This window comes from Mustela lutreola, chromosome 12 (assembly GCF_030435805.1).
Source record: "Mustela lutreola isolate mMusLut2 chromosome 12, mMusLut2.pri, whole genome shotgun sequence".
NCBI lineage: Eukaryota > Metazoa > Chordata > Mammalia > Carnivora > Mustelidae > Mustela > Mustela lutreola.
In genome coordinates, this window is record NC_081301.1 from 23,155,320 (window position 1) to 23,171,962 (window position 16,643).

The window sequence follows — 16,643 nt, forward strand, 5'->3', positions numbered from 1 at the left end:
AAGGGCTGTCACGGATAAGGGGAATTAGACATACTTGGTGTCTAGAATCATGGCCCGTGGGTGGAGGATACCGGGAGGCAGATTTGGGCGCAAGATGAGTAATTGACGAATTTTTGTTCTTCCCTAAGTCCAAGATAAAACTCAGTTTGTTTGTATCGCTGCTAGAATCCACTGAAACGTGACCCTGCCACCACCCCACCTCCCAACTGAAGATGAGTGGTATCCCCAGGGTTGGAGTAGAATGTGGCTGTCACCTCCTAGGATTTGGGGCACCAGATTTCAATGTAACAGGAACCACAACAGCAGCCACCCACATGGCTCCGATGGAGCTGGTGGGCAGCCAGGACTGCCAGATCTTTTTCCTATGCTGAGCTAGACTTCCACCATTAATTCACAGGTCCTTTTTTTTTTTTTTTTTTAACTTTTTTTAAAAAAACTTTTTAACTTTTTAAAAATTTTTGCTTATATTCCTGACACACAGTATTCTATTAAGCCCCAGTTCTGTAGCCTACCCAAAAGTAAGTTCCTCTTAACGAAATGTAGCTCTCAAGTGTCAGAGAAAGTGGTATTTATTATGTTCTAACATCCTAGGGAGGCATTTGTTGCTTTTTTGTATGAAGTTGAGTTCCCAGATGGGATACACTCTAGGAGTGACCTTTACATTTCTGAAGTCAGGTATGCTGACACCTCTTCTGTTTGATTTTTCTTTTTTTCTGATCGTTAGACGTCTCCTTGACTGAGAGCCTTCACAACTGCTGTTCCTGATAAGATTCTGTCATTGGGCACATTCTCATTGACTGGCAGTCTCAAAGGGAATCTCCTTCAGGATTCCCAGGAGATGCCCTACGTTTGGGCCTCCTCCCACTATTACAACTTCTTGGTGTGACATCATGAGGTTGACTCAGACGAGGTAGCTTTTGATGAATGGTAATGTCCAGGTTCCCCTTCGCAGTTCTGTCCCTAGGAAGATACACGGATTAGCCCGGCTCGTCACTGGAGGGCCAGATTTACCATCGGATTATCTAGCATTCTCTCCCTTCTCTGCTTTCCCCCAGTAGCGCTGTAGGAGGAGAGAACACTTAATTCTGGTTGAATGTCAGCTTGGATAAACATAGGAACAAACTAGAAAGGACTGGGGATGTTCTCCTAGGTGAAAAAGATAGTCTCCAATACAGAGTAAGCGTGAATCAGCAACCGTAGGCTACATGGTATCTCAGTGCTGGTCTTCAACATGTTAAGGATAGTTGATGATGACAACAGGCTACGTAAAAATATCAGAGTTAGGACATTGACCCCAAGCCTGAAGTCATTAGATGCATAAGAAATTTGTAGCATAGTCAGGTTTTTTCAAAGCATGGGTGTCCAGGTTAAAATAAGATCTAACTGACCCCATGTAACCTATCTGAACGGGCAGGAGGCTGAAATGAATTCCCCGCACCTAGCCCAGATTTGTGCACAGAGGAGGTAATGCCAAATGAAGCATTCACGCCTCGGGACACCAGCACCTTGACCTTTGAACGTATGAACATGAAGGACCAAGGAGACCCCATGTGTTTCAAATTGCCAAAATGACCACTGTCCTGCCCCAGAATACTTCTGCCGCATCTGTATCGTATTTCAAGAAGTTTCCCTTTTGTCCCCTTGGCCAGACGCTGGAATGTCTGTCCCATTTGAATCTGGGCTTTAAAAAAGAGTGGGAGCTAGCTGCCAACTGAGTGTATGTCGCATCCCTAAATATAAAACTTTCCTTGGTGCTTGATGGCCGGCACCGGACTCTCGCTGCTGTCTCTTACCTGTCCCTAGACTGGGGGGAGACTCACGGGGCGCAGGGCCTGCGATGGGTTCCCGAGCACTGCCCACAAATCAGGTCCTGGGTTTTGACATTGCTAGTAGCTCGCAGGCAAATGCCGAATTCTGCTCAGAGGTCCTGGCAGCTGGTAGCTGACTGATGTTTATGCTTTTGCTCAAGTACCCGAAGTTCCCGGGACACGGGAAGCAACTCAGCTGGGTGTTTGCACCCAGCCAAGGAAGTGTCCTCACAGACCCAGTTCCTATCTGCTGCTTCATGCAGAGGGAATGTGGGTGTGCACTGCACCGCCACCCCCCTAGCACCTGGGGGCTCCCTGTGTGTGATGCCCGTGGGGGCCTGGTGCTCTTGGAGGCCCCGGGTTTGATGGGGAATGTCCAGGGTTGGGGGGAGCCCACTGGCAACAGCTCTGGCTGATTGTTGGCGGGCTCAGCCATCCTTGGGACGGCATGTGCTGGCGTGAGGCTGGGTGGAAACCAGCCTCCACGCGGAACCATTGTTACCGAAGGAGCAGCTTTGCAGTGTACAAAAAGCAACCCCAAGACTTCAGACGCAAATGCATATTTGTGTATTTTGTTTTCCAAATGTACAGATCATGTCCTTGACTTATCACCTTTTTCTTGTATTTCCAATATTGTGAATTAATAAAAACAATTGTTTTGTAGGCATTTGTATTTCTTACAACTGAAGATGGATATTTGTGAAGGAAGGTAATGAAAATTTCACATTCTTCATTCTCCGTCAGTTGCCAGACACTAAAATTCCTGGTTTCAATCTAATGAGTGTGTATTTCTGGAAACAGTATTAAATCTAAACAAAGGATGGTGGTTGAAAGCAGGACCCTGCATGACTCTCTGCTCTGGACATCTGTTGTTAACTCAGTCTTGATTCGGAGAAGCTGAGGTCGGAGCAACTTCATTTCATGTTTCGATTTTATTAGCAAAGGTACAGCTATCTTTCTGGTAAAGACCTGAGAAATGTTACAGGGAGAATGTGAGACACGCTTCATTCAGGAAGGCAGCTCGGGCCTAATTTAGGTCCACTTCCAAGCCCCTCAGTACCTACAGATGATTCATTTTCTCCCTGGGAGGCTTTGTGCTAGAAGACAGGGGCGTCTGCCTGTGAGTCAGCACGTCTTGTGTGGCAGGGCCATCTCAGTGGCTGGAAGGATCTGAAACGGCTCTGGAAGGGAGGAGATATGCCAAGCCACTTGTCCCTGAGCTACCTCCTCCAAATCCTGACTTTTCTGTGACTTAGGGGAGAACCTGCAGCCGGTGAATTGGTAGAAACAGTCACAGCTTATTCTCGTCCTCCTCATCCCCTTTCCTCCTGGCAGCTGCCCCAAGGAGGGGCTTCAGAAGCCTCTGTGAAGGCCCCCCCCCCCCCCGGTTGGGGCAGTGAGACAGGAGCCCTTGTGACGACGGGACCCGTATGGGCTGCGCAGACCCCAGTTGCCACTGAGGTTTTAGAAGGAGGGAGGAGTTTTTTCAACTGCCCTACCCACTTGGTCCCAGTTGAAAAACACATGTTGGAGGTTTACAGCAGAATAAGGGGAGAAGAGGAGGGCTGTCTTCCTATCAAAGCCAGCCAGACAGGCAGAGAGCTGTTGGAGGTTTTCAAGTAGAAGGCAGCATCTGCAAAGACAATACCAGTGCAAGGACAGAAAGGCTGGAAGAGGCTAGGGTTCTTCATCTGGATGGAAGGGAGATTTGTAGGCATGGCTGTGAAGATCCTGGGGGTAGAGGAACATTTAGAAACAAGACCCATGTTGAAATCTGGACTGCCCGAACCTGTTGAAAACCTGTCCAGGGCTCCTAGAATTGGAGAAGTTTTGTAATTTAGCTCCTTCTCTTACTCGGAGGAGGAAGGAGCCCCTTCTCTAGCCCAGCTGCAGGCCTTGCTTAGTAGCACCCCCAGAAATGAGTTCCCCATTTTGTGAGACAGCCTTCTCACATCGGGGGGGGGGGGGGCGGGGGGTGACGCTAGAGTGACATTACCCGCCCCTCTCCCAGGTCCAGGCTGCCCTCTGCCCCAGCGGAAATTTGTCTCTTGCCCCCGAGCGCTAATCTCTTTTCCCAACAAGTATTTCTCAAGCAGCTGTTAGGCGACGGGCTCTGTGCTGGTCAAAAAAGGCAAGGCCCTCTCCTCCCAAGAGCTCTCAGTCCAGTGCTCCCCACAAGAGGAATCGGATGGATGTCTTCATTTTTTTCTTCTCCCAGCACGATACCCCCTGTTAGTTTTGGGTGGAACCGCTTGAGGGGCACAACCGGCCTTAAATCCCTGGCATTCTCATCAGGCCTGCTGGTGGCCTTCACCACCTCTCTCAGGAGAGGGTCTCCTACTGCCCGACACTCCTGGGTGCGTCAGGGTGGGTCTGGCCATTAGTAGCTGTGGATCTTTTGACAGACTGGATGAATCTGGTTAGCCTTCTTCCTAGGCGTCCTGGCAGAAACCATCAGTGGTGGGCGGTTCCCAAGGCATGCCCTCCTTCCCGCTGAGCTAGGTGACATTGGCCATCAGATGGAGACCCTAAAGCCTAGAGGGAAAGAAAGAGGTCTCTCTAGGGGCCACACTGAATGGTCATGCAGGCTTTCAGCATTCTTTTTTCATTTATATTTACACTATTCTTCGGAAATGTTCTTTTTTGACATATTCATAGGATTGTTCCATCCATGTGGATGGAACCTCCTTAGCCTGTCTCCTCAGGTGTTTCCCGAGTCCCATTCACCTGCTCTGCCTCGAGCGGGGACCCTAAATTAGGTTTCCTTGAAGCCCATCTTGGTAGGAGAGTGAGTGGCTGGTGTCTGCTCTCCCCACGGGCTCTCTGGGCCTCCAGATGAACAAACAGATGGTGAGTATTGCTGGACGTATCTCCAGACTTGGAGAGATCGTTGAGAAGTCCTAGCAGGGAATACCTAGTAACTTAAGGAAAGTTGGGGGGCCCCTTCACGTAGGGAAGGCTACCTTCTTGTGCAGCTTCAGGACAGGGCATAGCACAGCAGACAGGAAGGGGAACCCTGCGCTGGCCAACCTGATCAGTCAGAGACATGGGGGTGACTCACATCTTGGGAATTTCATGAGCTGCCATGGAAACAGCACTTTTTCTCCACTTCCCCTGGGGCTGCCAGGAAGAATGCTCTTAAAATCTGTGTCTCCCCACCCTGCAAGCCTTCATTCGTGCTGCTTGTAGTTGGCTCCTCTGCAGTGTGTTTCTGCACCTGGCAGGGATCCCTGGCCCAGGTCTGGTGGCCAGGCTCCTAGGCAGATGGTAGAGTTCATGGTTGAGCAGAGAGAAGGGAGCAACCAGAGGATTCGCAGCATAACAAAGCTAGAGAGGGTGTCATTGGTAGAAACAGGGTGTTTGGAGGGCAGTGAGCCTAAGGGGAAGGGAGCTGAAGTCTAATGCCCAGTCCATGGGTTTCTAGTAGGTGGCAGGCAAACTGGGAGGCAGACAGACCATTCCCTATAGATCAGAAGCTTTAGGAGGGTAAACAGATTTAGGAATCTTAAAAAGTAACTGTTACTAAGTAATTTAGAACTCACAAGAGTTTAAAAATTTTAAGAATCCTTTTCTGTTTTCCCCATCTTTCTAGTCAGGGATTTAGTTAGAAAGCCCTCTGAAAGGTCTCACGTCTTTACTAGAAAGATACGGAGGCTGCCCATTGATCTAAGAGTATAATTTTTCTCACGTTTCCTCTTAGTGATATGAGCCTGACCTTTCTTGACCAGCCAAAGCCTTGGCCAATATTAGACCTCTAGCTTCATGGTATTTGTATTAATGTGTATTATTTTAAACATGACAAAGTTCTCTTTTAATTGTGAATCAACAGCGTTACATTTATCTTTACTATTTGAGTTACATCCTAAAATTATCTTTATTATGATTCATGATGTCTTTTTAATGGCTAATCTAAGAAAGAAGACAGGTATTCCCCATCATGGCTGTTTCAGGCTGTCTTTGGCTCTTGTGACTTTGCTGATGTGTTTTTCTCTTGACAGGTTAACCTGCCCTCTTAACTCGGCAGTGGTTCTAGCATCCTATGCAGTACAATGTAAGTCACCAAGGGAGCGTTTCATGGGACAGACTCTTCTGACCAATGTATTAAGAAAGTCAGTGGCCTTTCCCGTTTGACCAGGTCACTTCCCCTCTTCCCAGGAATCCCATTGGGCAAGCTTCTCTCTGGTTGTCGGGATGCTCCCACTTTCCCCCTGACTGACACACACTCTGCTGGCACTGGGACGTTGGTTAGGGAAGGTGTGGATGAGTCCATTCGACAGACGTCACCTGTCACACAACGCATTAAGCAGACCCTCGCCCACATATTAGATCTCATCATAAACCTCAGTGAGGCAAATATTTCTACCATTCGCCTCTTACAGACGTGGAAAACAAGTCCCGTGGAAGCATATTGTGAGCCACATGTGTCCTTTTAAGTGTCTAGTACCCAGGGGCACCTGGGTGGCTCAGTGGGTTAAAGCCTCTGTCTTCGGCTCAGGTCATGGTCCCAGGGTCCTGGGATCGAGCCCCGCATCAGGCTCTCTGCTCAGTGGGGATCCTGCTTCCCTTCCTCTCTGCCTGCCTCTCTGCCTACTTGTGATCTCTGTCTGTCAAATTAAGTGTCTAGTACCCAGTATTAAAAAAGAAAACTAAACAGGTGAGATTAGCTTTAATATTTTAACTACTCCAGTCTATCCTACATATTATTCCATATATAAGCAATCTAAAAAAATATATAAGTAATGTAAAAATTTCCATATATAAGCAATGTAAAAATTAAAAATTAAGGTATTTTACGTTTTGTTTTCCTATGAAGTCTTTGAAAACTAGCACATCTCAGTTTGGACCAGCCATGTTTCAAGGGCTCAGTGGCCATATATTGCTAGTGGCTGCCATGTTGGGTAGAAAAACCATATGGGATTTCCCATCAAGGCCTGCTTGAGCTTAAGAATCACTCATTCAGCAAAACTTTGCTGAGAATATATACCCCGTCGGGCACCATGGTAGATGCTGGCTGTGCACAGTGGAGAGAGTACCTAGCCAGAAGGAAGGCAAAGTATTGCTTCCCAGTTAGCCGTATGGCGTCAGGCAGACTTCCATGGGAGCCCAGGACTGAGGGAGGCCCCTCTCCCTTTCTCTGCATGGTGCACCGTCTTGGCCTGTTAGCCCTCTTGGCTGATGGTGTGGTAGGGAACGAAAAGGGCAAGATAGGTCTCAGAGCAGGTGCTGGCTGAATTACTCACTCTACTTTGGTCTCAGAGGCAAAGTAGCAAGAGGAGGCTGACCAGGACTCCAGAGGTGGCCTTAAGTCTGTCTGCACCCCCGGGGTTCAAGGAGAGGTGAAGGGCAAGGTGGCTGGGCCCACACTTGTCTGCCCACCTGCATGATACCAGGAAGTGGAGGATGGACTTTTAACAGTGACCCCACTCACTAGTGAGGGAAGACCTAGTATCGGTCTCCCCAGAGAGCCTGCATCTCCTCCCCAGTGGAAAACTGAGAAGAGGTGGCGCAGTGGTGGGTCTGGGTAGTTTGGAAAGTTCCCCTGTCCCTACGGTGCAGCTGGAACAGACCCAGCCATGTTGCATCCAGAAGGGAAGAGACACAACCACAGTCAACCTGTATCCCTGCTGGTCTCTAGACCTCATGGCCTCCATCTCTGCCAGGCCGGTTGGCTGAAGAAATCAGCTTTGCCACATCCCAGAGGGAGCCGGTGTCCGTGGCTACAGCTTCCGCTTTGAGGGCTGGGAACACTTTTGGAAAGGACATAGCTTTGCACGCAGCCAGACTCGGCCTAAAGCCCGGCTTCTCCATTTGCCACTTAATGTGGCAATGGGGTACTTCCCTGAATTTCCATTTTTTCGTCTGTAAAACAGAGGTGAGGATGGTGACTATGATAACTCAGAATTGGCTTTGTGAGTCAAACCACACGTGTGAGGCAGTCTCCCAACTGGAACCTCTGCACTTGGACCATTGCTGTTACCTGAGTCGACCAGAGCACACCTGACCATGTTATCTGGGTTTTGGCTCTTTGCCTCATATAGGCGGGACCCTGAGCCTCCCGAGGCCTCAGCTTCTTCTTCTGTCAAGTGGGGATAACACTGTTTACTTCATGGGGTCGCGGTGAAGAAGGGATGCGTTATTATGTGGCAAGCTCTCAGAATCGGGCCAGGCGTAAGGTGAGCGTTAACTCTCACTCTGTTTTCACGTCGGCCCAGAAGCAAGCTTTCTTTTTTCTTTTTTTTTTTTTTTTTTTAAGATTTTATTTATTTGTCAGAGAGAGAGCGAGCGAGAGCAAGCACAGGCAGACAGAGTGGCAGGCAGAGTCAGAGGGAGAAGCAGGCTCCCTGCGGAGCAAGGAGCCCGATGTGGGACTCCATCCCAGGACGCTGGGATCATGACCTGAGCCGAAGGTAGCTGCTTAACCAACTGAGCCACCCAGGCGTCCCCAGAAGCAAGCTTTCTAAAGAACATCTGTTGTAAACAATCAACTCTACTTTGAGTGAAATGTAAGACCCAAATGAGAAAATCCTACTCTAAGCTTCAGTGGTCAGGTTCCCCTCTGCAAACAAATGCCGGACCGGGGACTAAAAGAATTTACTAGCACCCAAAAATTAGAAACTAGTGTCCGTGGGAGCCTTGGCCTCACTGGCGTGCTCAAAAGAGATGGGTTGTCAGGCGAGCATTTTTAAGTATAAGCCCTTTATCCCTCTGCTCTCAGGAAGTACCTACGTATTTTCCCCCATACTTCTGTGCTCGCGTTCCTGTAAGGTGAATTCTTGAAGACGATACTGTGGGATGTCTGAATCGTATCTGCGACATCTCACCGGATTGTCCCCACCGTGTGGCGGAGGGAGATAGGAGCAAATCAAGAGCGCACTTTCTTACTAGATAAAAAGACACATAGGCAAAGACTGTAGGTTGCTGGTGGTCTCAGGTATGGATGAGGCTCGAAGAATGAAATTTTTAAAAATCTGTATTTACTCTGTAATGTCCGTTGGCCTCCGTTGCATCCAGGTTCTGCACCCGCCTAAGGGTGAACAGAAGGACAACACACGGTCTCTCTGCAAGGCAAGGGGTCTCCTGCCCAGTGAGGAGGCACGGGTGGGCCAGCTGATGCTGACAGTGAGGGCGGGCACAGGGGGTGCCCTCCCTCCTGCGTGGGGGAGACATGAGCGTATCCGGAAAAGCTTCTTCGTCGTGACCCCTGAGAAGAACCTCCAAGGTCAAATGGGAGATGGATAAATAACATGCAAGGGGCTGATATAAGGGACTTGCCGAACAGAACAATTTAGCAGCTTGAAATGCTACACATTTGAGTGCCTAGAATATACTCTCTTTCCTGCACAATATAAAACATTAGCCAGAAGAATGCATGGAACTTAAGACAATGTATTTCCCACATAAACGCTCATTTCCTTTTCTTCCTGCTATAATTAGCTTTTGTGTGTGGTGCTTCTCCACAAATAGGAAAGTGTATTACTCTGGAGGTTAGGGTCTCTGGTATAGTAAGTAGAGGAAGAGTATGGACTGTGGTCAGGGTGTAGGCTCCAAGTTACCAGCTGAGCAAAGTGGGCAGGTCCCTTCTTTGAGTCTCCCTTCCCTTAACTATTTCTTGGGGATGAATGCAATGTCTGTCACTGGGTGGTCCTGAGCATCTGATGGATCCATGGCTTTGAAACCATCATGGGACGCTCCCTATGCGCTCCAAGTTTTTGCAGATGACTGTTTGACTCTGTTTCCCTCTAGTGGTTAGCATAGCACTTTGCGCGGAGCGGCGGACTACTGTTTCTAGGGAAAACCACCCTACTGGGAGGTTCCTTCCTTCAGATGTTTTTTGGTGACTTGACTGAAGACAGCCTTGCTATTCGTGTTCGTAGAAGGGCCCAGGGGTTGGAACTTGTCAGCTCATATAGATGACCCACTCAAATCTGAGAGAATCTCTACGAGCTAATGAAACCACCTGAGTAAAATTCAGTAGGACTCTCTGAGAGGCAAAGAAGGTCTCTTGCAGAATCCGGCTGCCTTCTGGGGACATGACCACTGTCCTCAGCAGATGGCTGGCCAGCACCAGCTCGGACCTGGCAAGCAGGCTGGTGGAGATGGTGAGAGCACCAGCTGGGGCACAGCTCACCTGGGTTCTGGTCTTGACTGCCGAGAGTGGCTTCTGTGAAGTGAGAGAAGTTCCTTCTCTCAACCAGTTTCTTTCCTTTATCTGTTTGTATGTTTCTTCCCTTTTAAAATGAATTTACACAAGGTAATTTTAGGCTTTCTCAAGCTGTCTTCATTGGGGCTATGTCAGGGCATCCAAACTATTTCCTATAAACACACGTACACACTTCACCACATACAGACTAGCCTGTAAGCCACGCTTGCGCTTCCAAAGTCCAGCCTTGACGTTTCTGTCCATAGCTTAGCTGCATTTGGCTGGCCTTAACAGCCTGTGGTCTCCCCTTGGCCAAGTCTGCCTGCATAGATCGTTTGGCTTTCTGCCCTCTTGCCCGTCCAAAACTGAACTTTGTAGTAGCTTTTGTTTGGGGGAGTTCCAAGCACTGCATCTGTGAACGCCCGCTGTGTGCCGTCCATAGGTGCCAGGCCCTGCAGATGAGTCTGCCTCACTCCCAACCCCCAGAAAGACTGTAAGGAGGAAACAGCCCCTCATTACAGTGTGGATCTCATAGGGCACCTGTTAATGTGTGATGGCAACTGAGGGGGAGCAGGCCACACGGATGTAAAGAAAGAAATGCTTGTGTCTCCCCTCTCATCTTTGTGATGAAATCTGCCTGGGCAGCTCCCCAGCTCCTTTCCTTCCCTTCTGAGATTGGCCATGAAGCATCACTGCAGCTTCTCCCAGTCCTCATCCTTGTGACACAGAAGGAGCTGTGTGATTTAGAAATCTGTCGACTGGGTGCCATGAAACGTCAGTCCTCAGGAGCCCCCTGGCACTGAAGCCAGCGGCAGGAAGAATTCTTCAAAACCTTTGGAAAGATCAAGCTTAATATTTTTTAAGAAAAAGATGAAAGCATCTCATTGAGAAAATGAAATACTGGATAATTTGCCCATCAGAACTAGAACTTGTTTTTCTCGTATTTTTACAAAGCAGGAAAACCTGAATCTTGGAGAAGAGAAGCAGGTGTCCTTGGGTCCCATAGCCAGATCCTTGGCTGTTCCACCCAGGCTCTTTTTTCCAGCCTCAACAGTCCAGACACGCAGGTGGTTTGAATCCTCAGGGCAGCCATGTACACGTGTACAGGTTGGCTACTGAACCACTCTCAGGAATACCAGTGATACCTTACACATCAGCGAGTCATGTTTGTAGAATGATAGTTAAGGATCTTGAGGGAGAGGTGTTGTTTGGACCAGGGATGCATCTGATAATCCCTCTAGAAGGCCCTCTTCCTCTTCCCTTTGCTGTTGCAGGTTCCCTATGTTTCCCTGACTCCCCTAAGAAGGTTTCCTTCTTCCCAAGAGCTCTGCCTACAGCCTTGCTGAGGCCCAGACCTATCAGCCCTACCCACTCCCATCCCTCATGCCATCCCCCACTCTGTGCTTCCCAACACATCCTGGTTCCATTTCTTCTACATTTTTCCAAATTCCAGGGAGCTGGTCCGGGTGCAGGGAGGAATCAGGTCAGCATGCCCTCTCTTCTGCCCACACCCATTGTTCTAGGGCAGGTTGGTCCAGTGTCATCATCGCCCTGGGGTATTAGAGAGTCCGTCTGCCTAGTGTCTGGTGGAGGGCGTGGTATTTTTGAGTGGGCTCTGTTCTGTGTAAATATCCAGGCTAGGGTATAAACTGCTGTGCTCGCCAGTCTGTGGGTTTCGAACAGGACCTAGCTTACACTGCTGGAACGTCTGGCCTCAGGGAGAGAGCACTCAGCGGAAGCATGTGCGGTGGTACCGAGCCCATCTAGGGTTCTGTTAAAAATGTGGAATCTGGAGCAAATGAGTAGCTCTGTCTCACGTGGTGGTAGAACCTCTCGGAAGAAGGCTTCCAGGGCCTTTCTTGCGATGCTGTCAATGCTTGTGAATACAGACCAAACTGAAAAGGCAATTTCCTCCTTATTCTGTCTTCGTAGCTCACTTTGGAGACTATAATTCTTCCATCCATCATCCGGGCTATCTTTCCGATAGTCAGTTCATCCCAGATCAGAACGATGACTTTTTAACGAAGGTGGAATCCCTCCATGAGCAGCACAGGTGAGAGAAGGGGGGGCGGCCTCCTCTGGGACCCCCGGTCTCGGGCATTTCAGACCTCGTGTTTGCGTAGGTTTCATGTGTTTGCTTCCATTTGTTCACGAGACCTCTTTTAAGTTGTCGGGGCGGGGGAGGGGGAGGGTTGTGAACCTTCGCGCTGTTACGCTAGCAGTTATCTTTGGCATAACTAATGTTTCTGTAAAGTGCAAAATCCAGTAAGAGTTTAGGGGAATTTCCAACATTCTTTTTTTAGGATGTCATTAAAATCTGATAATTCCTAGGGGGAATGCCCTTTTTAAAGCTGACTGCCCCACAAATTGACCTACCAGGCAAACCTTTGAACAGTTGACCGCACTTAATAAAACAGACGGCTCCTTCAGGCCCCACGGAACAGACAGGCAGATGGACAAACGCCACCAGGCTGTGGGATTCCCACGTCCTTTCTGGGCTCAGGTCACGAAACGGCCTTCATTCCAGAAGGGAGCACCCGTCTTCAGCGGCTGCCTCAGGCCAAGCCTGCACTCCGGCAGTCGCGCCGCCTTCTGGCCCTCTCATCCTTTGCCTCATTTTATTCAAAGTTGCAGTGGCATCCGTTCAGTCCAGCTCAGATAAGGGCCCTCCCGACCGGGAAGGCCAGATCTCGAGGGCCCTGCCATTCTTGGGAAGGCTGGAAAAACAAAGGCCAAGCAACCAGCGTCCCTTCTAAAAGGCACTGCCAGTCCTCCCTCCCAGAATTGTTTCCCAGGCGGAAGCCAGCATCCTAAAATAGGACAGTGACGTTTGAGGGTTTGAGGCTGCCGGAAGAATAGATAAAGGTAGAAAGACCTGGAGCGCCTATCAAGTAAGCAGCTCGGAACAAGGAAGGTGGGAATTTTAAAAGGTGGCTGTCTTCTGAATCTGAGGCCTGAGAGCCTACTGAGAAAGAGGTACTTAGGAAAGGACTGAGCAGGCTAGATGAAGTCCCCTTCAGTAGAAAAGAAAAAGACCTGCTTTAGGGTCAGACTGTTTAAGATTAATAACATAAGGTATTTAATGACCTGACAGAAATGTTACCAACTTGGAGGGGGTTTTTGTTTTAAAAACTGGAGTTCTATACTCTACTGATTGGCAAACTCTGCATCTTCTCTCCTCTTCTGTAGTGGGCTAAAGCAATCAGAGGCTGAATCTTGCTTTATCAACATAGCACGGACTCTCGACTTCTATGGCGTGGAGCTGCACAGTGGTAGGGTAGGTACCCTTGACCCAGTCTGGTTCAAAGGTAACTTCCAGAAGGGTGAAAACTTCTTGAAATGACCTTTTCCAGTATTTAAAAAAACAAAAACAAAAAAACAACCTTTTTCAACAATATTCGGAAAGTTTATAAAGTGATGTTGAGTTTGGTTGGTTATTTATCTAGTTTCTTTTTTCATGTCTCATGTTTCTATGGGTTGGGGGGGTCATGGGGATTAGAAATGAGTAGTTTTTATAAGATGATTTCATGTTATGGTTAAAGAAGCAAAAAGTATGTATATCTATTTTCCAGGTGATACATTAGTGAACCAAGGTTTTTACTGTTTCATCTCAGTGCTGCTCAGAATATCACTAACTGCTCAAATATGACAGCTTTTAAAAATCATAGTGGTATGAACATGCAAACCAGTAAATATTTTAAATTGATTGTGACCTTTTAAATAAAACTAATATCCATCATCTACTGAGCACTTTCAAACTGCTGGACACTGTGGCTTGCTTATTTCTTGTAGTAATGCTATGAGGTGAGTATTATTACCCCCGTTTTACAGATGGAGAAACTGATACTCAAGGACGTCTCAAAGGTCACATAGCACAGAAGTAACAGCTTCCATACATGACCCTGGCACTGTCTAATCGACATCTGATCTTTATATTTTTACCAGTAATTGGCCCCCATCATATCCAAAAGGAAGCAAATATTGGTTGAACACCTAATAGGTACTAGTCATTGCTCGAGATGCTCTTCATGAGATCCCAAGTTCTCATTTAAAGACTATAGCAACCTTGTGAAGTCAGTATGCTAATCATCCCATTTTACAGTGAGAAAATGGAGGCTCAGAGAAGTTGAGTAAATGACCAAACTTTCATCTGTAGAATATTTCTGCAATTCATAGACACGCTTTCATCTCTTTTGTGTCCCTTCAATCCTGTAAGTGTGTGACAGCAAGTTATGACCTAAGTAATAAAGTAGGAAAAATATATGGGATCAACTTTGGGGCTTGACGGTTGATTTTTATTACATTTGCAGATAATAACTTGTCATAGAATGTTGCAGAGAACTTTCTGCCGTGGTGAAGTGGGCTTTCTGTGTGTCTGAGTTGAGTGCTCTCCCCACCACCTGGGTCCCATGAGACCCCTCAGGCCAGATGATTACCTGCCTGGCTGACACCTCCCAGGGGATCGGAGGGCGTTGGGTTATCTTTGGTTATGCTGGATCTTCCGAAAACCCCTAAATATCAGTAACCTGATACCATAAAGTTCGTTCTGCAGCAGTGCAAAAGCTGCAGTGTGGGTCCCAGAGACCCTGCAGGGGCCTCCCTCCTTACAGCGGGACTCAGCCGCCAGGCTGCTTCCGTCCCATGGCTTCACCAGCTCCACCCGTGGCCTCATGCTTGTGACACAGGAAGAGGAAGCTGGGAAATTGCACAGCACCTCTTAAATGGTTCAGCCCAGAAGAGACCCATCACTTCTCCTAGAACACTGACCACGACTAGTCATACGACCCTGCCTTCTACACGTACAGCTGGGGAATGTGAGGACAGCGTGGGAATTTAGTGAACAGGGACTGTCTCCAGATGAGCTGCGTGTGACGTCCGTTGGGTGCCCAGTAGCGCATGTTCTCTGGACTTCCGCCTGTATCAGCACTGTTTTCTCTGGCTAGTTTCTCTGATTCCCTGTGTTCGCATCACTGTTCACAAGTGATTTGTCCCGCCGCCTCTTGGGAGGCAAAAGGGAATGAAAGTTTATTACGCCTGCCGTGTGTTCTGTAATTTCAGCCCGAAAAAACCCTTGGAGAGGTGGCTTTGATAATCCTTATTGTACAAAGGGAAAAAATGAGGCTCAGGAGCCCAAAATAACAGTTTTAGTAAGCGGCGAACCTAACGTTCACACTCACTGATAAGTCAGACCGTGCCCCACTCCTTTTTTAATATAATTACAAGTATCTGATTGGGTATTTTGGGATATAGATGACTCAGGGGAAGGAACCGTTTTATTTTTAAATTTTACTGTACTCACCTTGTTCTGAAATGGATTTGAACACCTTATAGTTACTCTGTCTTCCGTATTTTCATTGTCTATGGCAATGTGTAGCACACAGGCTCTTTTTTTTTTTTTAAGATTTGATTTATTTATTTGACAGAGAGATCACAAGTAGGCGGCGGGGGGTGGGGGAATGCAGGCTCCCCACTGAGCAGAGAGCCTGATTCGGGGCTCAATCCCAGGACCCTGAGATCATGACCTGAGCCAAAGGCAGTGGCTTAACCCACTGAGCCACCCAGGCACCCCCAGCACACAGGCTCTTAATGAAGGTTGAGTGTATCTGATTTACAGGCAATATTTCTTTGTTCATTGGGTTTATTTTTATTTTTTTTTTAAAGATTTTATTTATTTATTTGACAGACAGAGATCACAAGTAGGCAGAGAGGCAGGCAGAGAGAGAGAGAGAGAGGGAAGCAGGCTTCCCGCGGAGCAGGGAGCCCGATGCGGGGCTCGATCCCAGGACCCTGAGATCATGACCCGAGCCGAAGGCAGCAGCCCAAACCACTGAGCCACCCAGGCACCCCATGTTCATTGGGTTTAAAGTCAGCAGTCCTATGCTTCACAACAACAGATAGCTAACGCCTTTCCAGTGATGGGAGTGGAGATTGGTGGAGAGCTGTGCGGAGGGCAAGGTCTTCCTAATGCTAGCATAGCATCCAAATGTTGCAAACATATGATTATTGGATGCTCACGGCAGGAGTCTGTGGTGTGATGGGTGCCCTGCTTGGCAACTCTCTGAGCCGGCGGGAACCAGCTGTTGCTCTTAGGTGGCGTATGTTCACTTTAGATGAGTCTGATGCTGAGTACTTGGATCTGAAGTGTCCCGTGCCTGTTTTCCATAAGCTTTTCCCTTTGGCGCGTATACATACTGCTGTGTATAAAAGCATGGGTGCTTGACTGATTGGAGGGCATCAACATGACTGCAACATGCCGTGCATCTGAGCTCTTCCCTTTTCCAGGATCTGCACAATTTAGAGCTAATGATTGGGATTGCTTCTGCGGGCATCGCCGTGTACCGAAAATACATTTGCACAAGTTTCTATCCTTGGTAAGTGCGAACCGCTTCTAATTATTTTCTGAATCATGCCTTAAAAATATGCTGAACAAAAGAAATGTTGTCTCTAATTTTAAATTTTTATTTCTGAAGGCAGGATGGAGACTTTACCCCCTAGGTTTTCCCCTCCGACCTGGGGGGGTTGACCCAGATTCAGTACTTGGGCAAAGTAAGCTGGGTTTTCCCCGGTATCTCCTTCCCCTAGTCACTGTGTGGTTTGGGATGCTGTGTGGAAACATGGATAGAACGGTGCAAGGCAGGTTTTGGAGTGAAGGAGTCCTGGGCAGTGCACTGGCCAGAAGTCCGAGGACTTCCTCT

General features: G+C 48.2%; 1 protein-coding gene across 4 annotated transcripts in view; it reads left to right on the plus strand.

Moving 5' to 3' along the window:
- Nucleotides 1-16,643, plus strand: part of PTPN3 (protein tyrosine phosphatase non-receptor type 3) — a 111,213-nt gene that overhangs the window by 42,133 nt on the left and 52,437 nt on the right. For all 4 annotated transcript variants that reach the window (XM_059143169.1, XM_059143168.1, XM_059143171.1 and 1 more), the window contains 5 exons: nucleotides 2,473-2,517; nucleotides 5,807-5,859; nucleotides 11,881-12,001; nucleotides 13,138-13,225; nucleotides 16,231-16,319. In XM_059143169.1, coding sequence (XP_058999152.1) covers nucleotides 2,473-2,517; nucleotides 5,807-5,859; nucleotides 11,881-12,001; nucleotides 13,138-13,225; nucleotides 16,231-16,319 — 396 coding nt within the window. The remainder of the gene's footprint in view (nucleotides 1-2,472; nucleotides 2,518-5,806; nucleotides 5,860-11,880; nucleotides 12,002-13,137; nucleotides 13,226-16,230; nucleotides 16,320-16,643) is intronic.